This window comes from Clavelina lepadiformis, chromosome 1, assembly GCF_947623445.1.
Source record: "Clavelina lepadiformis chromosome 1, kaClaLepa1.1, whole genome shotgun sequence".
NCBI lineage: Eukaryota > Metazoa > Chordata > Ascidiacea > Aplousobranchia > Clavelinidae > Clavelina > Clavelina lepadiformis.
In genome coordinates, this window is record NC_135240.1 from 11,498,317 (window position 1) to 11,515,709 (window position 17,393).

Below are 17,393 nucleotides of genomic sequence, written 5' to 3' on the forward strand. Positions count from 1 at the left end.
TTGGCTCAGCGTGCGCCACCTTAGGCTTAATCCAACGCCTGCTGAGTTCTTTCTGTCTGTCGTTCGTTATTGACGTTTTAAAGCTGTCTTTGCATTATCGTACTTCGTAAGTGCATGTCGTTTTAACCGTTCGGAAATTAGCTGAAAGACAGGACATCTCTCACATAGTTCACTGACGTTTTAGATTAAAGAGCGGTAATCGTGCGGTTAGTGTCAAACGTTGCAAGATAAATGTACTTGTCTGGTAGTTATGAAGTAGGTAGCTTGCTGAGTGCAACGTGCAATTTTAAGCAAAGCTTTTGATGACGTATACAAAACTCGTGTTACTAATAATTACGGCACCGTAAATCCATCGCCTAAAGTCATAACATCTGCTGCCTTGCCATATTACATTTAGCTTAAGTTGAATCGTCAATATGCTGATGTTAATGTTGGAAACGGTGGCAATGCAAGGAATTTATGATTTATTTTGTGATTTCTGATGTTTTCGGTCATATAGAATAAGCACTTAGATTTGAGATCATTTAGCAACTGTATAGATTCTGCTGTGTGTAGTTAGTTCCTCGATGGGTTTTGTGATTATTCAAATGTCAAATGCCTTGTGCTGATGCTGAGTTTTTGCAATGCGGAGAAGTGCGCTTAACAGATACCGGGGCCGAGAGACTTAATATAATTTTGCGGGAAGATAGACGACCGATTTTTCGCCGAATAAGCTTAAGCGCTGGGACATCGTCCGATAATCACGGGGTAGGGGTGTTTCCCCAGGACGCAAAACGTATCAGATGGAGGCACAGTTTGGCTGCTCCTCCCACAGTAAGTTGCCTAGAAGAAGAGCCACACGTACCAGGTAAATGAAGCAGGATTAAATAGACTAAAATCAGCATTTTACCAACATTCGATACATGCTTTACCATTTAAGCATGAAAAAATAGGGTAAAGTTTTGCGTCCACTTCGCTCGTTTTAAATTGTTGTCTTTCGTTATTGAGGCAAATTCACATTCAATTAAACTAAACACTGCTAACGCATTTGTATTTGTTGCTGGTAATAGGTAAATGTGGTCCATTTTTACGCTTAGTCGTAATTCTAATCTGTGATAGCTTTTGGTAGTGGTTTATCTGACCATTGCTCACACCTGATTGGCCACCTTATTGACCCTATGTAGATCTGCGAGATTTCTTATTTCTGGGCGGCAGTTCATACGAATGTAGATTGTACGAAATCGAGGCACTTCGCAGTCGGGCTTTGAGAAGTCGCACTGTTGCTTGTTGTAGACCGCACAGAAGGCGAGGTAACTCGCACGAAGAGAAACATACGTCGTTGAATTGCTGTGTACATGCTAATAAACGGTTTCTGTGGTGATTGATGTTGCCATCTGTACATTTTGGTAATACACTTGGAATGGACATTAAGTGTTTGTGTGGACGTTGTTTTGCATTTGAATGACCATCGTTGAAGGTTACCTTTGAACTGTTTCAGCATGGCAATGTTGTTGATGTTTTCCGCTAATGTTTGTTTGTGGAAATATAAAATTACACAGGCTGCCGTCATAAAGGTTTAACTGAAGATTGTTTTTTCTTGTTACAGGAGTCTCATCAACTGACACGCACCGTTCGTCCGTGCGGTACGAACCAGTTATAGCTGATCGCTCCTACAGTCCACCGTCGCCAGATCTCCACGGTAACGGACGCAGGGTTCGCGGCAATCGCTCAGCGTCATCCCACAGCCCTGATAGCGACATGAACAGCGACATCGATGGGATGGAAGATGATCTTCGGGATGTTGAAAACGATCCTAGGAGAGAGGAGGAGCAACCTTTGAACTCCAGGCGCCGTCCATCTTCTCCCTCCGATCACAGGAACCTGACCAACCAATACGGCGGACGACAAGGATCTGCGTATATGGCTTTAACCGGATCGGGAAACATCTATGTGCCAAAAACAGGTAAACAGCACTATCACATTTTCAGAGGGCTCTGCTGTTATCCAAATATCGGTCAAAACGTGACGTGATTTCACGGTTAACCGTTGATTTTGAAATTCCACAGGAAAATGCGGTTTGCCAGAAATAACAGAAAAACAGTATATTAAATCCGATTACTTATTGAAAAGAACAAGTTTGTGGACTTTAGAAGTTTACAACGCTGCATAGGCAGTTATGACTGTGTAGTAATTTATCGTAGTTTCAAAACTAATTGGTTTATTGCACAAGTTTAGGGAGAACAGTCAGTCGTTGCTCTTGTCTGGTATGCTTGGCATTACAAATAAAAAATGGTAATTCTTGCACCGGTTACTGACCGTTTCTGTAATCACGAAAATGACTTTGTACAATTTATCGTGTGCGTTTAGAAATTGACAGATTGTTTAAAAAACTTTTGCTGAATTTTCAGCAGATAGCTGAACCTGTTGTGTTACGTAGATTTTGATCTTGGTTTTACAATTTTGATTTCGTTTTTAAAACTAGACTAAAATGGCTAACTAACTAATACACAAAACATTAATCACAATCTAGTTGTTAAAATGATTTTCCACATAAGCTTTTGTTTATCATGGTGTCCAGTTTTTCGACCAATCCTTCTAATTAATGATGGTAAACAATATAATTAGGTGCAATCTCCTCTCGGCTTACGTATTTGTCGTAGATGACTTCTTTATTGAGTTGGGGCATTTATTTTATTTCACTTGTTTGCGCCTTTGCCATAATTACTAACAGCACATTTCAGTCATACGCACTTCGTGTCAGCTTCGCGTAGTAATGCCCATGGCCTTTGTGTATCTTCGTGAACACATTCTGCTGTTGCGAAGTTGTGCTTCGAAGACAATTTACGATGAAACCATAAATAAGAGACGTTAAACATTTGCGCCTTAAAGAAAACCGACCCGCTAAACAAAGCAAAGAAAAATCTATATGTTTACAGCCTTGCGTTTCAGATTAAACTTATATGTAATCCTTTGCTCGACTTTTTAACGTTAACAGTTGACTTAAAACAAGCTATGACTAATCACAACCGTAAAGTATAATCAAATAATAAACCGAAATGGAGAGTGTACATACAGTGCAAGCTTCTTATAATTTATGAGTTGCACGTTAACCAATATACAGCACTACGTTGCGTTCTAATGGGATTTATACTTGGCCAAATATATGACGTATGCTTATGCATACAAATCATCAAGACTTTAACGTGATGATTTATCAAACGTTTTACCAGTGGACTGTAATTTTATATTGAAACTTCAGTTTATTTGCATTAATCTTCGGTGGACGGTAAATGGAGAAAAATACACGTACTGGGTGTAGTTTCATTTTCTTATAACTCCGAGTATGTGACTTTACTGATATATTAGGGAATTTCTTTTGCGCAAAAGTGAGTTGACATAACCCGTAAAAAATGTGTCTTAGATACACCTACTAATCCAGCATAACTGGAAGTCAGCCATCGGTCCAGTACCACTAATGCTAAAGTACATACTGCCCTTTGACTGTGAATTTACACAATTCCCGCAGAATAGTTTTGGTTTGCACTGGGATTATTGTGAAAAGATAAGACTGATACGTTCTGGTCTTTATTGCGTTCTGTGTGGCTGCCATGGTTAATCACCCTGTCATATCGCCCCCGTGTAAATACTCTGTCTCACTTAGGAAGAACTCGTGCTATTTACCTAGTGTTATCTCTTGGTATTGCTATTTTTCAATCCGACCAGCATTGAAGTTAAGTTCGTGATTTTCAGGAACTCAAAGCACAGCCAGTGAGCAACAACGTCATCACACCGGTCTTCCTCGAATGGGGACGGGACTGGTTCCAGCCCCTACAAGTGTACAAAACCCTAATCATGTTCCCCCTTCATCAACTTTATACAACCAGCAGGCGAGTTTTTTACAATTCCAGTAAATTATCGTGAGCATGTTTCATATTACAAAAACGCATTTTGAAAACAACGTTATATCCTGTTAGTGTCGAACCAAAAATTATGCCAAATCCTTTTTATGTATTTAGAACCCTTCTTCCATTGTTACGTCACGTGTAACGTCATCGGAAACAGAGCAGTTCTTTCCGGTTGTGACGACGACTTTGAAACCAACGTACGAAGTTGACGAAACTGGACTCTGGAGTTACAGCCGAGGGAACGAAACAGAAAGGTCAGTTAAAAAACTCTTAACTCAGCATGTCTTCAAAAAGTCAATATATAGAATCTTCTCAGCTGCATGGTGCGGGTAATGTACTTTCTCTACTCATTAAAGTAACTTCACATCGTTGGTGTGAGGCGGGTAATACGACTAAAAATACAAGAGCAGAGTTCACACGTGGATAAGATTTTCTCATTTTAAACCCGTATAATTTCCCACATAAACGTGAAAGTAGTTATCAGTTGCCAATTTTGACCGGTGTGTGGTCCTCTCGTGCTGGTTGTACGGGTCATGTTGTTGATAAAATACAGTACATATTAAAAAATGGTATGTGACATGTTCCATCCCATTTTAATGGTTGAAAATCACATTTTAAGTAACTCGAAAATTTAGACACATTGAAAGTTGAATTACGGTCTTTTTGGCAACTTCAATCATCGCAAAAATACTCTGCCTGATTCTGAAACGGTTTGTCGTACATATACTGTACTTGCATTACCATTGTACCAAGACTGTCAGTTCGTCTCGCTTTGTGCTTTAATCTCAAATGCTTGGTTTGTTAGCGCCATTTTAGGAACCAAAATGAAAGAAAAAGATCTATTTTTAACTGTAAAGTCCAATCCCATAGCTACGAAACCTTTTTTTTTTGAAAATGGGTATTTAGGTTTTTAACGCAAACATTTCAAACGATTGTATATAACCGACTCCTGTGCAGTGTGCTATTAAATTCCGAAACAAGTGATTTGGGTCAGCTCTTTGAAAACGTTTGCAAAATGGAAGTATTGCCTCTCAAACGCGACATCCGATACGTCGGTAGAATTCTCCTCGTAAAGAGCTCGTACTTCATGACATTTGACGAGATACCAGACGCAATTTTCTTGGAATGTTTACGCATTTTTTTAAGTTCCCATACTTTATTGTTATCTAAATCCAAGAGCACTTTTGATCTTAGGGAAAGTGTCTTTTCGATTTACTTTCCACGCCATTTGCGATCGCAAGTCAACCTTTATTCCTGTTTCAAGTAATCCTAGTATCATTGAGTCTTTTTATTCAATGGATTATTTTTGGACTTTTTATTTTTGGATTCCCAGATAAGTGCTGATGAGCTAGTTTACGATCGACCTTTACTTTTTTTAGTAACAATTACTTTATTTTGGACGAATTATTGGATTACTCTTACTTCCGGGAATATTTCGCGCTTAAAACCGAACACAAACGACTTTCTGCAAAAATCGACGAAAATCTGAACAAAATTAATCGCTGGTTTTACTTTATTTAAGTTTGTCCGGCACCCGAACCAAATCTGAACGGATCATTTAGCGTTGGAGCCTAACGCAGTGGCTGTTGACGACCTTCTTCGTTTTATCCTGTTACGTTGATCGATTAAATCTTGTATGGCCCATTAAACAGGCTCCCGCCACGTTTATGTTGCCTTACTGTGGCCTTTACTAGTGTCTCTTATTCCCTAACTTATGTCGCTGAATCATCTTTGGCTGTTGATTACCTGGTTATTATTGCGTCTATATTTTCGTTCAGTCAATAGGTTAATGTTACCCGGTTTATCGCTTGTCTCTCGAACCCTACAAAATTTTGGGTCAAAATGGCTTGAATCAGCACATAGCAATGCTGCTGCTAAGTCAAGGCTTCCGTCAATTGCTAATACACTAAGTAAATCGCGTTTAATGTACCGTGAAAGGGTCAAGTGTTATTGCAGTGTTGCTGGTTTGTTTGTTTCCTGCTTTGGTATTTGTCTTGATCTTTAAGCCAACTACAAGCCTTGTGATGGCTTGCTTGCAACCTTGTGGTGACTATATAAATAAATAAGCCATTTGCCATATAGTTAAAGTGTGGCCTGCTGTGCTGAAAAAGTCCATGTACTTCATAATCTATAATAAGCTAATCGTCAGACCACACGCATTGTTTCCATTACGAAAATCAACTAACAATTTTTGTCATTGTTAACTTTCGGTACCCATGCTATAGGTCGTGGCTTTCTAACAGCAGACCCAGTTTGCTTGAAATTTTCGCTGGATCCAGTAGGTATTCGTTAAACCAGGTTTTTGTTACCTGATACTGGTTTAGCGTTAAAAGAAATACATTTCTTTAATTGGAACGTGCCACGAAGCTTTTACAGTCGTCCGTTTGATGCTATGCGTCATGTGCAGTGAACCTAATTATTTTACCGGCATAGTTTGCTTCAAATGCTTGCGAATAAAGCAAAGAAAAATTTAAACATATGCTCGATTGCCTTGTTACCGACCCGTAATTGGGGTACCATCGACTCATTTGTTTCCTTGGATAGTATAACGTTTGTTATTTTTACAAATGCGATGACATCCAGTTTTAGCCGCGCAAACGTTCCGTACTGGTGCCTAATATAATGCGACTGTGTTTATTGGTCGTTATAGTGTGATTGATACTTGACACTGACCCTTTGTAATGAAAAAGTTTCTTAAGCTTTTGGTTGTCATCTTTTCATCAACGTTGGTCGCGTTCAGCTCTGTCAGTACCTTAGTGTCTCAGTCTCAATACCTGTAGATGTGGTGGTTTAACAAGTTAACGCTCTAGGTATACTTGATAAACGCTTCTGAGATTATATGGATTGCAGTTGACCGTGAATTTGTTTACTTATTTCGCTTAAAACCCAATAAGCTCTGTTTTACATAAACTACGCACTTTTGTTTTTTTTTCGACATATTGATCCTCTCTGTGTGAGATTTTACCTAGTTTCAGGATTAGGGCGCTTGATTCTGCGATTATTTTTTCATCCTCGTAATCTCCAGCATGACGTTAAACAAAAACACGATTCTAGGGGTAATGACGGGGTATATGTTCCCTGTAAAAAAAATCTTGAAAAAGTAGTTCTCATCATTCAGTTCAGATTCGCTCCATTGACCGAATCCTCTCGCCTGACAAACAAATATCATTTTTGTTCTATGTCGGTGCCCACTTGATGTCAGGGTTCTGCGTGCCTTTTATAGCTTGTATAACGTTTGGGGCCCGCTTTCGGTGGTGTGAACGCTGAAAATAGCATCTAATCTAATGTATTAAAAGGATCCATTGAGTCGTCACAGGCATTTTGAACTACATTTTCTGTTGAGTTGCAGTTCGTGTTTATCGGCTTTTGAATAACTTGCTTACGTCGCGAGCTTCGATGTTTTGGATGAAATATCATCATCATATCTTGTTTTTTATAGCCTGCAGTGGTTTATGTTTTTACCGTGTTTGTCTTTAATCGCTTTTGATCATTTCTTAGTATTTGTACTTGGTATAAGATCCATCGACAAGACTTAAGTACCAGCTTTCTAAAAATAATCTCGTCTCCGTTGTGCAAAGCATACGTTTCATACGTGACCGCACCATAATCTTTATTACCTGTAACTGGGCACGGACACTAGTTGGCTTGCATTGAACCGGCGTAAGCTTGGGGAAAATTGTTTAAGCCACTGCATTAACCTGAAACTAATATTGCAAAACTTGTGAAGTTATGACTCTTACAGTCGAAGTTGTATTTTGAAAGTTCAATTAAGATCTTTGAAAGATGCAAATTCCATTATTATATAAAAAAATTTGTGTCATGTTGTGAAAGTGTTTAAGAGTATGATGGGTCTTAAGTTGAGAATAAATTTATTATACATATAAGCCTACGTGCACTGGGACAATTCAACTGAATAGGAGATAGCATTGAAAAAAGTAATGCTTATCCATATTTTTAATAATTCAAGATAATTTTGAGAGTTTGGGTAAGTTATAAAAATAGCAAATGAATTTTAAGAAATTTTCACACTGGTGTGCTTGTAAGTATCTTGTTCTTATTACGATCTGGTTGTCCAACACTAAATGCCAACCCCAGAATAGTCAAAATTTAGATTATTACGGCGTTAGGTTTAGAACAGGAACTATGCATAGGAAAAACAAAATGGCCATAATGCAATTTCTGAAACTGTACAAGGGGTCGGTGTATGGCAATCCCTATACTTGTTGTTGGTGTCGACACCTTCATTGTTTAGCAGCAAATACGCGGTTATATTGCTTAGGACGAGAATGTTATCTCAATTTTGAGAAGAGCCATTAAGCTTTGCACCAGCAGGCTCAAGAAAGGTCATCGTTTCTAATTTCCTATTTACGTAAAAGTATTTCTTTTTTAAATACCATATCATGTCTATATAGCATGTATAGTACTGGGTTGCTTCGAGGTGTATTTCTCCAAGTTGATTTGACTTATACAAATGGTTTCGGGTTTTCCTGTAAAATTGTTTATTTGAATTCTGTAAATTTAAGAAAGCAACTATTTTAAGCTGCTGGTTTAACCTTGTTTAATAAAGTTTGATGATAAAATCTTGATGATAAGATAAGCGATGTATCAAATTGTATATTAAACACATTAACACGAATTGGGAAATAAAGAGAAATGTATTTATCTTGTCCCCGCTAGGCTGAAAGCAGAATAATCTGCCACGCATTCATACATTTAAACTTTGACATAATTGTCAGTGCCCTAGGCTGCGCATTGAGTTCTCAAAGAACAAAAAACATAAACACGTTCACTCAACCTTACGACATTCGGTCATTTATAAAAACAGTACACACAATTCTCGCAATCTTACATTTCCTTTTAAAAACTAAAACTCTCGTCCCGCCTTTGCTGCTGCACTTGATACTGAAACAGCAGTTCCCAGATAAAACCAGCGAGGTATCTCTTCATTCAATAGACCGCGTTTCTCACGACTCTTAACCGCACTCTTTTTTGTGGAATTAAATTACGCCGGCGATTCAATGATCATTGATCATCGCAAACTTTTTGCTCTTGCAAGTTCTGGCACCATGCCACTGCTCACGTGACCACTCGAGTTGGCCACAGAAATAATATGAGACGTAGCGATAAGCCTAAGTGTTTAATCCAACTACAAATTAGCCGGAGTGTCCGTTTGACACTGGAGTTAGCTAATTCTGTGCGGAACATCTTTATGGAAAAGAAAAAAAAGACATAAAAAAACTCAGACTATAGATATAAATCACCATAAATTGTTGTACGTCTCATCATGACCTCTCCTTTTTCAAGGAATCAATTTCCTGGTTATCCATCCTCATCACTAGCTCCCCATAATCCAGCCGCGGCATCCGGTGGAAACACCGCGGCTTCTCGATTTATAAACAAGCGTCCATCCTTCGGAAGCAGGCACCCCTTCGAATCGAACATGCACCGACACAGGAGAGAATCTCCTCAGTACGAGAGCAGCTTCAAGAAGCTGCGCAGTGGATGCAGGAGAAAATGCTCATGGAAGTGCACCGCGTTAACCTTCATCATCATCTCAGTTGTTCTTTTTGCTCTCGTCGCTTTCTTTTTAGGTAAGTGCTGACGTAAATTTTTCATTGTTTTGTCATGATTTTGAGCAAGCTAAACTTGGGTAAAGTTACTCCAGTGTACGGCATTACAATAAAATCTGTATAACAGCGAAAAGAGGCGTTCGAAATTGCTTCATTACCGTATAATAAACTAGATGTGGCAGTCAAAGATACTTTCGTCTTCCACATGCTTTAAAAGTTTGTTGCATATCGACCGTAACAGGCGCCAGTGTAGTGCACTTTGTTGCTAAGTAATTTGTTCCGCTTAAGATAACGAGCATTATCAGTGCCCGAAGTTTAGTGCTGGTAACGGTTATTAAATATTAATTACGTGAGCATTTATAAGGGTCAAAGCACGAACATCTGGTTCTGGTAGCTCTCCTCTGTTTTCCCTGATTTAAGTGTTATTTGCTAATCAACACTGTTTGTCGCATAGAGTCAGTTCAACATTAAACACCAGGGTGTATAACTCGTCGATTTTTGGTTTTGTAGTTCAAATGCTTAATAATGAAGGTAACGTGGTGGAAGTGCCAAGTACAACCCAGTGCATTACCGGGGGTAATTCGGCCGGTCCGACTTACGTTGAAATTGAAGGTATGCAATTAGTGTCTTGTTTAACATTCTTTGATGCATTGTAGGAAATCCCTTATCTTATATCTGGCCTACTTTTCCGGCAAGTTTTCGTTTGTAATAGGCTTATGTAAACCTAGTCTACGTGACCAAGCTTGCCTAAGTGTTTTCATTAATACCGCGTATCTCCTTACAAGGCGTGGATAAATCGGTGGAACTGCAGTTTAACCGCAAGTCTTTAATCACGATCCCTCCTCACGCGTTCAACTGGATGCAAGTCTACGTGGAGGAGCCATCTCATTTTAAGTTCAACATCAGCGTTAGTCCGAATGCCGAGATGATCGTATATGGAAGAAAAGGCCTCAGGCCAACTCACACAAAAGTAAGTCTCGAATATCAATACAAGTTTAGAGGAAAATCGAATTCATCCGATATTAACGTTGGCGTGTTAAAATCCAATAACATGCCATAAACGCTCAAGACCAACAAAGCAGCTGCCTATGAGTGGTAACACGCAATTTGCTTCGTCGATCCGCGAAATTTTACAAATGAAAAGACATGAATTATTTTAATCTCTTGTTTTCTTGCGTCGCTCATTCCATTCGTCGTCCAGGCGCGGAATGTTAATCTTGAACTATCTGCGAAAGTTTTCTTTACCGACAAGATAGCTCCTGTGCCAACAGGTCTCAGATAGTATCATTATTCATTACCATTGACTTGTCGCTATGCAGTTACATATGACTGTAAGCAAACTTATGCCACAACTATTTCCCGCAACTCCAGGCACCAATGACCTTTATCCGTTTTTCAATGATCTATGTCCAAGGTAGAAGTGATAATTTAGCTGACCCTAGCTATACAATACATACTTGAACAATGTTCAGTTGGTACCCTATCCAAGTAAAGATCAGTATTTCAGATAAGGCATATGCTCTTGTGTACATCCTGTCGTATGTCAACGACGCCTGTGTTGTTATCACGCAATCCAAAGACGTTGGAGATAAAGTTATTTTCTTGGATTATTTGTCGATCTATCAAAATTACTATAATTGATAACTTTAAACCATTTTGTCATTGAATGTTTTTGTTTGTCGATGATCTGTATAAACCGTCGTATTTGTTCTAAATTGACCTGCTTTGTTTAAAAGCTGGCTGCCACTAACCTCAGTAATTGCATTAAAACATTTCTGCCCAATTTTCCCAGCCAAAAACACTATTTCATCTACAATTTCAAGGCCATTTCTACTTCAACTTTCACGGCAGGATTCGCTCGGTTCGTAAAATTGCTCATAACACGATTTCTCCCTAGTGGCGAGGGTCATAGGTCAAAGGTCGACCAGTTTGGCGGCTCAAGAAAGAGATGTTTATCGGCCTTAGTAATGTTGTTAGTTCCGTGGTCGATGTTCGATAGAAAATTAAAAACTGTCGTGTTCGAGCAACCAAAGTGGGTGGCCTTGATGTAGACAACATAACTAGTACCTTCCCCATTGTTTACAAGACGTTACTGAATGCGTCATATTTTACGCCCGAAAGAACACGCCTTAACCGAGATAGGCTTTCAACGTCAAGTATATAAGATAGGTATTGTAGTCAAGGATATCGTAGATCTTTGGAATGTTATTTTTTATTTATTCTTATGGTCTGTTGTCTGCCTTTAAGCCAGTGATGCCACAAAGCGTTGATTGAAGGACAGATTTAAAACCCAACTTCGTACAGGATTTTATCACCCTTGGTGCGATAAAACAAGTAACCGGGCCCCCGTTTTGTCAAGGTTATTGCATAAGGTTATGTCTTGTATTTACAGTACGACTTCTCCGAAAAGATAGACGGCTCCCTGCTCCCATCAGCGAGAGGTTCACACACTTCTTTCATCTCCATGACAACTACAATTAGCGACTCGTCCTCGCGAAGTCGGAGGAGCGTATCCTCCCTAAACAATCGTGTCAAAATCGGATTCTTGGAATACTTGGAGGCTGGAACATGGCATTTGGCGGTATTCAATGATGGAAATGAAGAGGAAGGATTTGAAGTCACCACATCAGTGTCAGGTAAGGGGGTTTCCTCAATAATGGTCCTGAATTACCAAACATTGCTTATTGAAACTGATGCGAAGTTGACTCATCCTTTCTAATGGTGATTGTAATATTTAAATTCTGTCGATTGCAGAAGGTTTATCGTCCTGTCCAAGCAGTTGCCATAACAACGGGGATTGCGTGGGAGGTGTTTGCAAGTGCTTTCCTGGATTTCAAGGCAAAGATTGTTCGCAAGGTGAGTTTGATCTTTCATCATTGCGTCTTGCTATTGATGGTTGATTTTCTTACAACGTCAAAGCCATTGTGTGTGCAAGTTACACGGTAGGTTGGTGCAAACTCAAACATCGTAGAAAGCCGGACGCTTTCTGCGTGTTTCTAAAGTTTTGGGTTAACCTTTGTCTTCTTTCGTGTGCAGTGTCGTGTGTCGTCACGTGCAGAGGCAACGGAGTTTATTCTCACGGAAAGTGCGTCTGCTTTTCCGGCTGGAAAGGCGTCGAATGTGCAACTCCATCCGATCATTGCGTGGACCCGGACTGTGACGGACACGGAAAATGTGGACCTGACGGCGAATGCGTCTGTGAGAACGGATACAAGGGAGAAACCTGCCAAGAATGTAAGCTACTTTTGCTAAGCGAAAAAATACTATCGAAAGGATAATTATCCCATAACATTCACTACGAATAATGTCCTTTTGCAGTGGATTGTATCGACTCATCTTGCTCCGGACATGGCATTTGCATCCAGGGCCAGTGCAGATGTGATCGTGGATGGAAGGGGACTGTCTGCTCCGAAGAGGACATCTTATGTATCGCTAACTGCGGAGGCCATGGCACGTTCGATGAAGTGACAAAGCGCTGCATATGTCAACCTGGATGGGCCGGGACTGACTGTAGCATTGGTAGGTTGTTTTTATTGATCAGTTGCTGAAGTTAGGTTATGTCGTGTTTGGTAATTTACTAAACTTACTGTGCAAGTAACTTTACTTGAATTGTACCTCAATTTGTTAGATTAGGATATGTAATGTGGGACAATGGTAGCTTTGCATCTGAAATAGTTAAAGTAGACAGATTACACGTCATTTCCTTAACATTGTATGATACATTATTTAATTCTGCATGTGTGTAGATGTTCATACTCGTAGATATACTGTAGATATAAAGAGATTGGAAGAAAATGTTTTAATTTTTATTTGCGTTTTGGTTGTTATGAATGTGTTCTTTAGCTTAGTTCGTGCTTGATGTGTGTGGTACCGTCTAGTAAAGTAGATGTAGTAAATTTGTTTTTTTATTTTTCTTCTTTTTTCCCTTTTCTTTTGGTTTGCTTTTGCTTGCCGTGTCAATTTAACCCCAAAAACACCGTTTTTCATCTTTATTTGGACTGATTTATTTGCGTCGTTGCCTGCTTACCTAAATTATCAAATCTATGGAAAATTCTCAAAATTACATTGATTTAATCACCAAAACTGTTATAAAAATACTGGTCATATATCATCCAATCATGCTTGCTCAAATCACACACATCTCACCCATTGGCTAACCTCAAATCATCCGCTTTCTGGATTGGTTAATGCACAACACGTGACAAATAGACTTGAACGTCGACGTGACTCTCCCTTCCCCTACGACAGCTACCTGTAGGCCAGCCTGCCACGCCGAGCATGGTGTTTGCGTCGACGGGGCGTGCCGATGTGAGGACGGTTGGAACGGTGAGGCGTGCGATCAACGCCAATGTCACGCCAAATGCGATGAGCACGGAAGTTGTTCCAGGGGTGAATGCGTCTGCGATCATGGATGGAATGGCGAATTGTGTACATTCGGTAGGTGGTTTGCGACATTTGTTTGAACCTGTTTGGTATATATTTACCTACAAAATAAAGCTTTGCGACGTTTGAATTTCGTGAAGTATAGTTCAACAATTAAACGTTAACGATTAAGCATTTTTACTTGCTTACATAAGTTAATACAGCTCGAGGAGATTAACAAATGCATTATTTGAAACGTTATCTTCGTTTTATGAAGATGGTTGTCCGGACGATTGTTCTAGAAACGGAAATTGCCTGAAAGATGCTGAGGGAGAATGGTATTGCTCCTGTAGAACAGGATGGAAAGGAAAAAGTTGCGCCGTAGAAGTGGAAACTCAGTGCTCGGACGGAAAAGACAACGACAAGGGTATGAAATTGCTATAACTACTATTACAAAAACGCAATTTGAAAAACAAAGTTTCAATACTATGCATAAAACAATTGAATATTAAATTACCTTAACTAGCTATAACCATCATGGTTTAGTTGCTTGGTCATCTCAGCATTGGCTACTTTTTCTTGTTTCGTTTAAGTTATTTTTTTGCATTCCACCATTTATCTAGACACTCTCGTTGACTGCAGTGATCCGGATTGTTGTTCCCAACGCATCTGCAGGAATCTGGCTCAGTGCAGAGGAGGTCCAGATCCTGCTTATCAGGTCAAAGGAGTGCAAGGAGGTTCTCCTCTTCCATCCACAGCTTCCTTCTTTGATCGGGCAAAGTTTCTCATGAACACTGACGGAGTACAAACTGACGGCGATTTAACCACCATCCAGCCCCGGTAAGCGGACTTTGTGCATTGCAACTTCTCTTACTTCGTTTTGCCACTTGTAATTTTCTTATATCGTCTTCTGTTTATATCATTTTACTTTTTTGCTGCAGTCGTGCAAGCGTCATACGTGGACGGGTTTTTACTCAAGATGGTTCGCCTCTCGTTAGTGTCCAGGTCCAGGTATCTGGTCAGTCATCATATGGTTCGACTAAGACCAGATCAGATGGTTGGTAAGTGAATATACACATGTTGTCGAAAAAAGTTTCTCGGTGACCTCGAAAACTCAGGTTGAAAATATGATAACGTTAGTCCTAAAATGCGCGTATTTCTAACCAACTCGTGGTTGTACAAACCAACCCAACAAACAGTGTAGTTTTTATGCACGTGTTTGTACATACATTGTCGTGTTCTTCAGGTTCGATATGCTTGTCAATGGCGGTGGGTCGTTGACCTTAGCGCTCCAGAGATCATCTTTTGTTTCAACTTCCGTAACTGTGTTCACTTCCTGGAATGATTTTCTTATTATTCCCACGATACGTATGCGGACGTTGCGCGAACCTGTGCAGCTTGAGAGCAAGGGAAGTGACCATTGTGACGTCAGCAAGCTTCTCCAACCGAAAGCTGCGGTGTTGATTAGTTCAGTGCGAGCATACACAGCTGCTGAGTGCTCAGAAAAGGGATCAGTCATTCCCGAGATACAGGTGAGGACTAAATATTTCATTTTAAGATCATTTTCCGCATTTGTGAAATGGTTTCGTTTGCCAAAATGAGTTTAACGTTTCTCTATGTCTCGCGTTAGCAGTTATCCGACGTCTGTTTGGTGGATAATGTTTAAAAACCAATCAATTTGAAACTCTTAGTAAATCAATATTGTTCTGAAAAAGTTAGCAAGCTTCTGACGTCAGTGCCATTACATTTAAAAACTAATTAGTCCACTTGTCAACCCCATTGCGATTGATCGTGTTGCCACTACTGCCAAACCTATATCATCCTTTTAAGACGTTAATTAACCGTAACACGTTAACCACAGGTCTTTAAACGAGGATAATTCGCTTGTCAGACAAAAAATCTTTCTAAGGAAAACGTTTGAGCCAAAAATGATGTTTAACGCAGGCTATAAGGGAAGCCGTCAGTCTACCTGGCACGGATGCTAGCCTGGTGTACCTCAGCAGTAGGGTACAAGGTTACCAGTCAGTGCTGATGCTATCGCTTGTAAACGGGGAGAAGCCGGCTAACCTGCTGCTGGTCCACGTTCGTATTAGCGTCCAAGGTGTGCTCTTTGAGAAGAAATTTGAACCGGTATCCGAACTGAGGTATACTTACGAATGGCCACGAGTGGACGCTTATGGGCAGAAAGTGTATGGAATGGTCAGCGCCAAAGGTAAATGTTAGAAAATTTTTCCATTTTTGCTAATCAATAAATAAAATAAAATATAAATAATAAATTGACAATCAATATTATCCAGTGATGGTGGGTTATGAATATGAATCGTGCTCGGAATATGTGTGGACGACGATGGGAGCGAAATTGATGGGGCACGACTCTTCACAAAAGAGTTCGCTGGGTCTCTGGTCGCTCGACATCCACCACACCTATCATCCTGATAAAGGAGTCGTCTATCTTGGAAACGGAGGAGAGATGAGATTGCTGGAACAACCTCCCATGATGTCAACTGTGATGGGGAACGGGATGTCACGGCACGACACTTGCGACAGATGCGACGGTAACGTTATCGTGTTGACGTTAAAAATATAAGGAATCGCATTTCACTGACTTCGTGTTTAACTATCCAACAACGTGTTGTTGTTTGATCGTTTTATTTAATTAATTAACCGTCGAATAACTGTGGTTTTGTTTGCGCAGGTCCAGCAGTACGTTCAAGGCTTCTCTCTCCTGTAGCACTGGCCAGTGATTCTCTCGGTAATGTTTATATCGGAGATCACAATTTCATCCGAAAACTCGACCCTACAGGCAATGTAACAAGCCTATACAGCACAAGAAATGCACCAGCAAAGGTACGTTTCGTTTTAATTTTTACTGTTAGGTGTTTTAATAACCCGATACACCGATCAGTCTCGTTTAAATTGGTCATTGAAGTCGATGATAACTTTTCATTTTTTAACTTTTTCGTTCTTTAACTTTTAGTACTACATGGCGGTGAGTCCAGTCATGGGCGGAACTTTGTACTTTACTCATCCTTCTGAAAAGAGAATATATCGACTTAGTCGCATGAGTTTCTCCCCCAGTAGACGCGTGCACAACCTGGCCACAAACTATGAGGTCGTGGCTGGTAACGGTGCAGCTTGCTATCCTTTGCAGAAAGGTTTGTGCAATGTGGATATTTAGAAAAGGAGACACTACCATTAGGTTTTCTTATTTATGCAATAAAGTATTAGGATAATATCTGTAATGGAATCTTGGTCTTGTTTTAGACGATTGCGGCGACGGCAAAGTCGCAACAAACGCAAGACTTACAGCTCCGAAAGGTTTAACAGTCGACAAGGACGGACGAGTTTACTTCGTGGACGGTAACAGGATAAGAACCATCGAACCTAGGGACCAAATTATCACCACATTTGCTGGTAGTTTGTTGGTGTCCGGTACCAGACCTTTATCATGCGAAGGAAGCATAAGTTTAGAACAAGTTAGTCAACAACTTTTGTCTTTTTTGCAATTTTTGGAAATAAATTAAAAACTTGCTTGTGGAAAATTCGATTTTGGTTACAAGCTGTTATTTTCCCACAG

At 39.9% G+C, this 17,393-nt stretch overlaps 1 protein-coding gene across 7 annotated transcripts in view; it reads left to right on the plus strand.

The window, feature by feature from the left end:
- LOC143444177 (teneurin-3-like) overlaps nucleotides 1-17,393 on the plus strand; it is a 47,924-nt gene that overhangs the window by 23,153 nt on the left and 7,378 nt on the right. For 3 of the 7 annotated variants that reach the window (XM_076943312.1, XM_076943318.1, XM_076943317.1), the window contains 20 exons: nucleotides 1,586-1,942; nucleotides 3,730-3,866; nucleotides 3,996-4,138; nucleotides 9,189-9,475; nucleotides 9,965-10,066; nucleotides 10,240-10,424; nucleotides 11,847-12,090; nucleotides 12,209-12,310; nucleotides 12,491-12,688; nucleotides 12,773-12,973; nucleotides 13,664-13,891; nucleotides 14,094-14,243; nucleotides 14,440-14,656; nucleotides 14,758-14,877; nucleotides 15,063-15,348; nucleotides 15,761-16,028; nucleotides 16,114-16,371; nucleotides 16,512-16,663; nucleotides 16,794-16,971; nucleotides 17,081-17,292. In XM_076943312.1, coding sequence (XP_076799427.1) covers nucleotides 1,586-1,942; nucleotides 3,730-3,866; nucleotides 3,996-4,138; nucleotides 9,189-9,475; nucleotides 9,965-10,066; nucleotides 10,240-10,424; nucleotides 11,847-12,090; nucleotides 12,209-12,310; nucleotides 12,491-12,688; nucleotides 12,773-12,973; nucleotides 13,664-13,891; nucleotides 14,094-14,243; nucleotides 14,440-14,656; nucleotides 14,758-14,877; nucleotides 15,063-15,348; nucleotides 15,761-16,028; nucleotides 16,114-16,371; nucleotides 16,512-16,663; nucleotides 16,794-16,971; nucleotides 17,081-17,292 — 4,025 coding nt within the window. Of the gene's footprint in view, nucleotides 1-226; nucleotides 848-1,163; nucleotides 1,290-1,342; nucleotides 1,457-1,585; nucleotides 1,943-3,729; nucleotides 3,867-3,995; nucleotides 4,139-9,188; nucleotides 9,476-9,964; nucleotides 10,067-10,239; nucleotides 10,425-11,846; nucleotides 12,091-12,208; nucleotides 12,311-12,490; nucleotides 12,689-12,772; nucleotides 12,974-13,663; nucleotides 13,892-14,093; nucleotides 14,244-14,439; nucleotides 14,657-14,757; nucleotides 14,878-15,062; nucleotides 15,349-15,760; nucleotides 16,029-16,113; nucleotides 16,372-16,511; nucleotides 16,664-16,793; nucleotides 16,972-17,080; nucleotides 17,293-17,393 lie in introns of those variants that run through there. The other 4 variants (XM_076943315.1, XM_076943316.1, XM_076943319.1 and 1 more) reach the window with 4 other exon arrangements.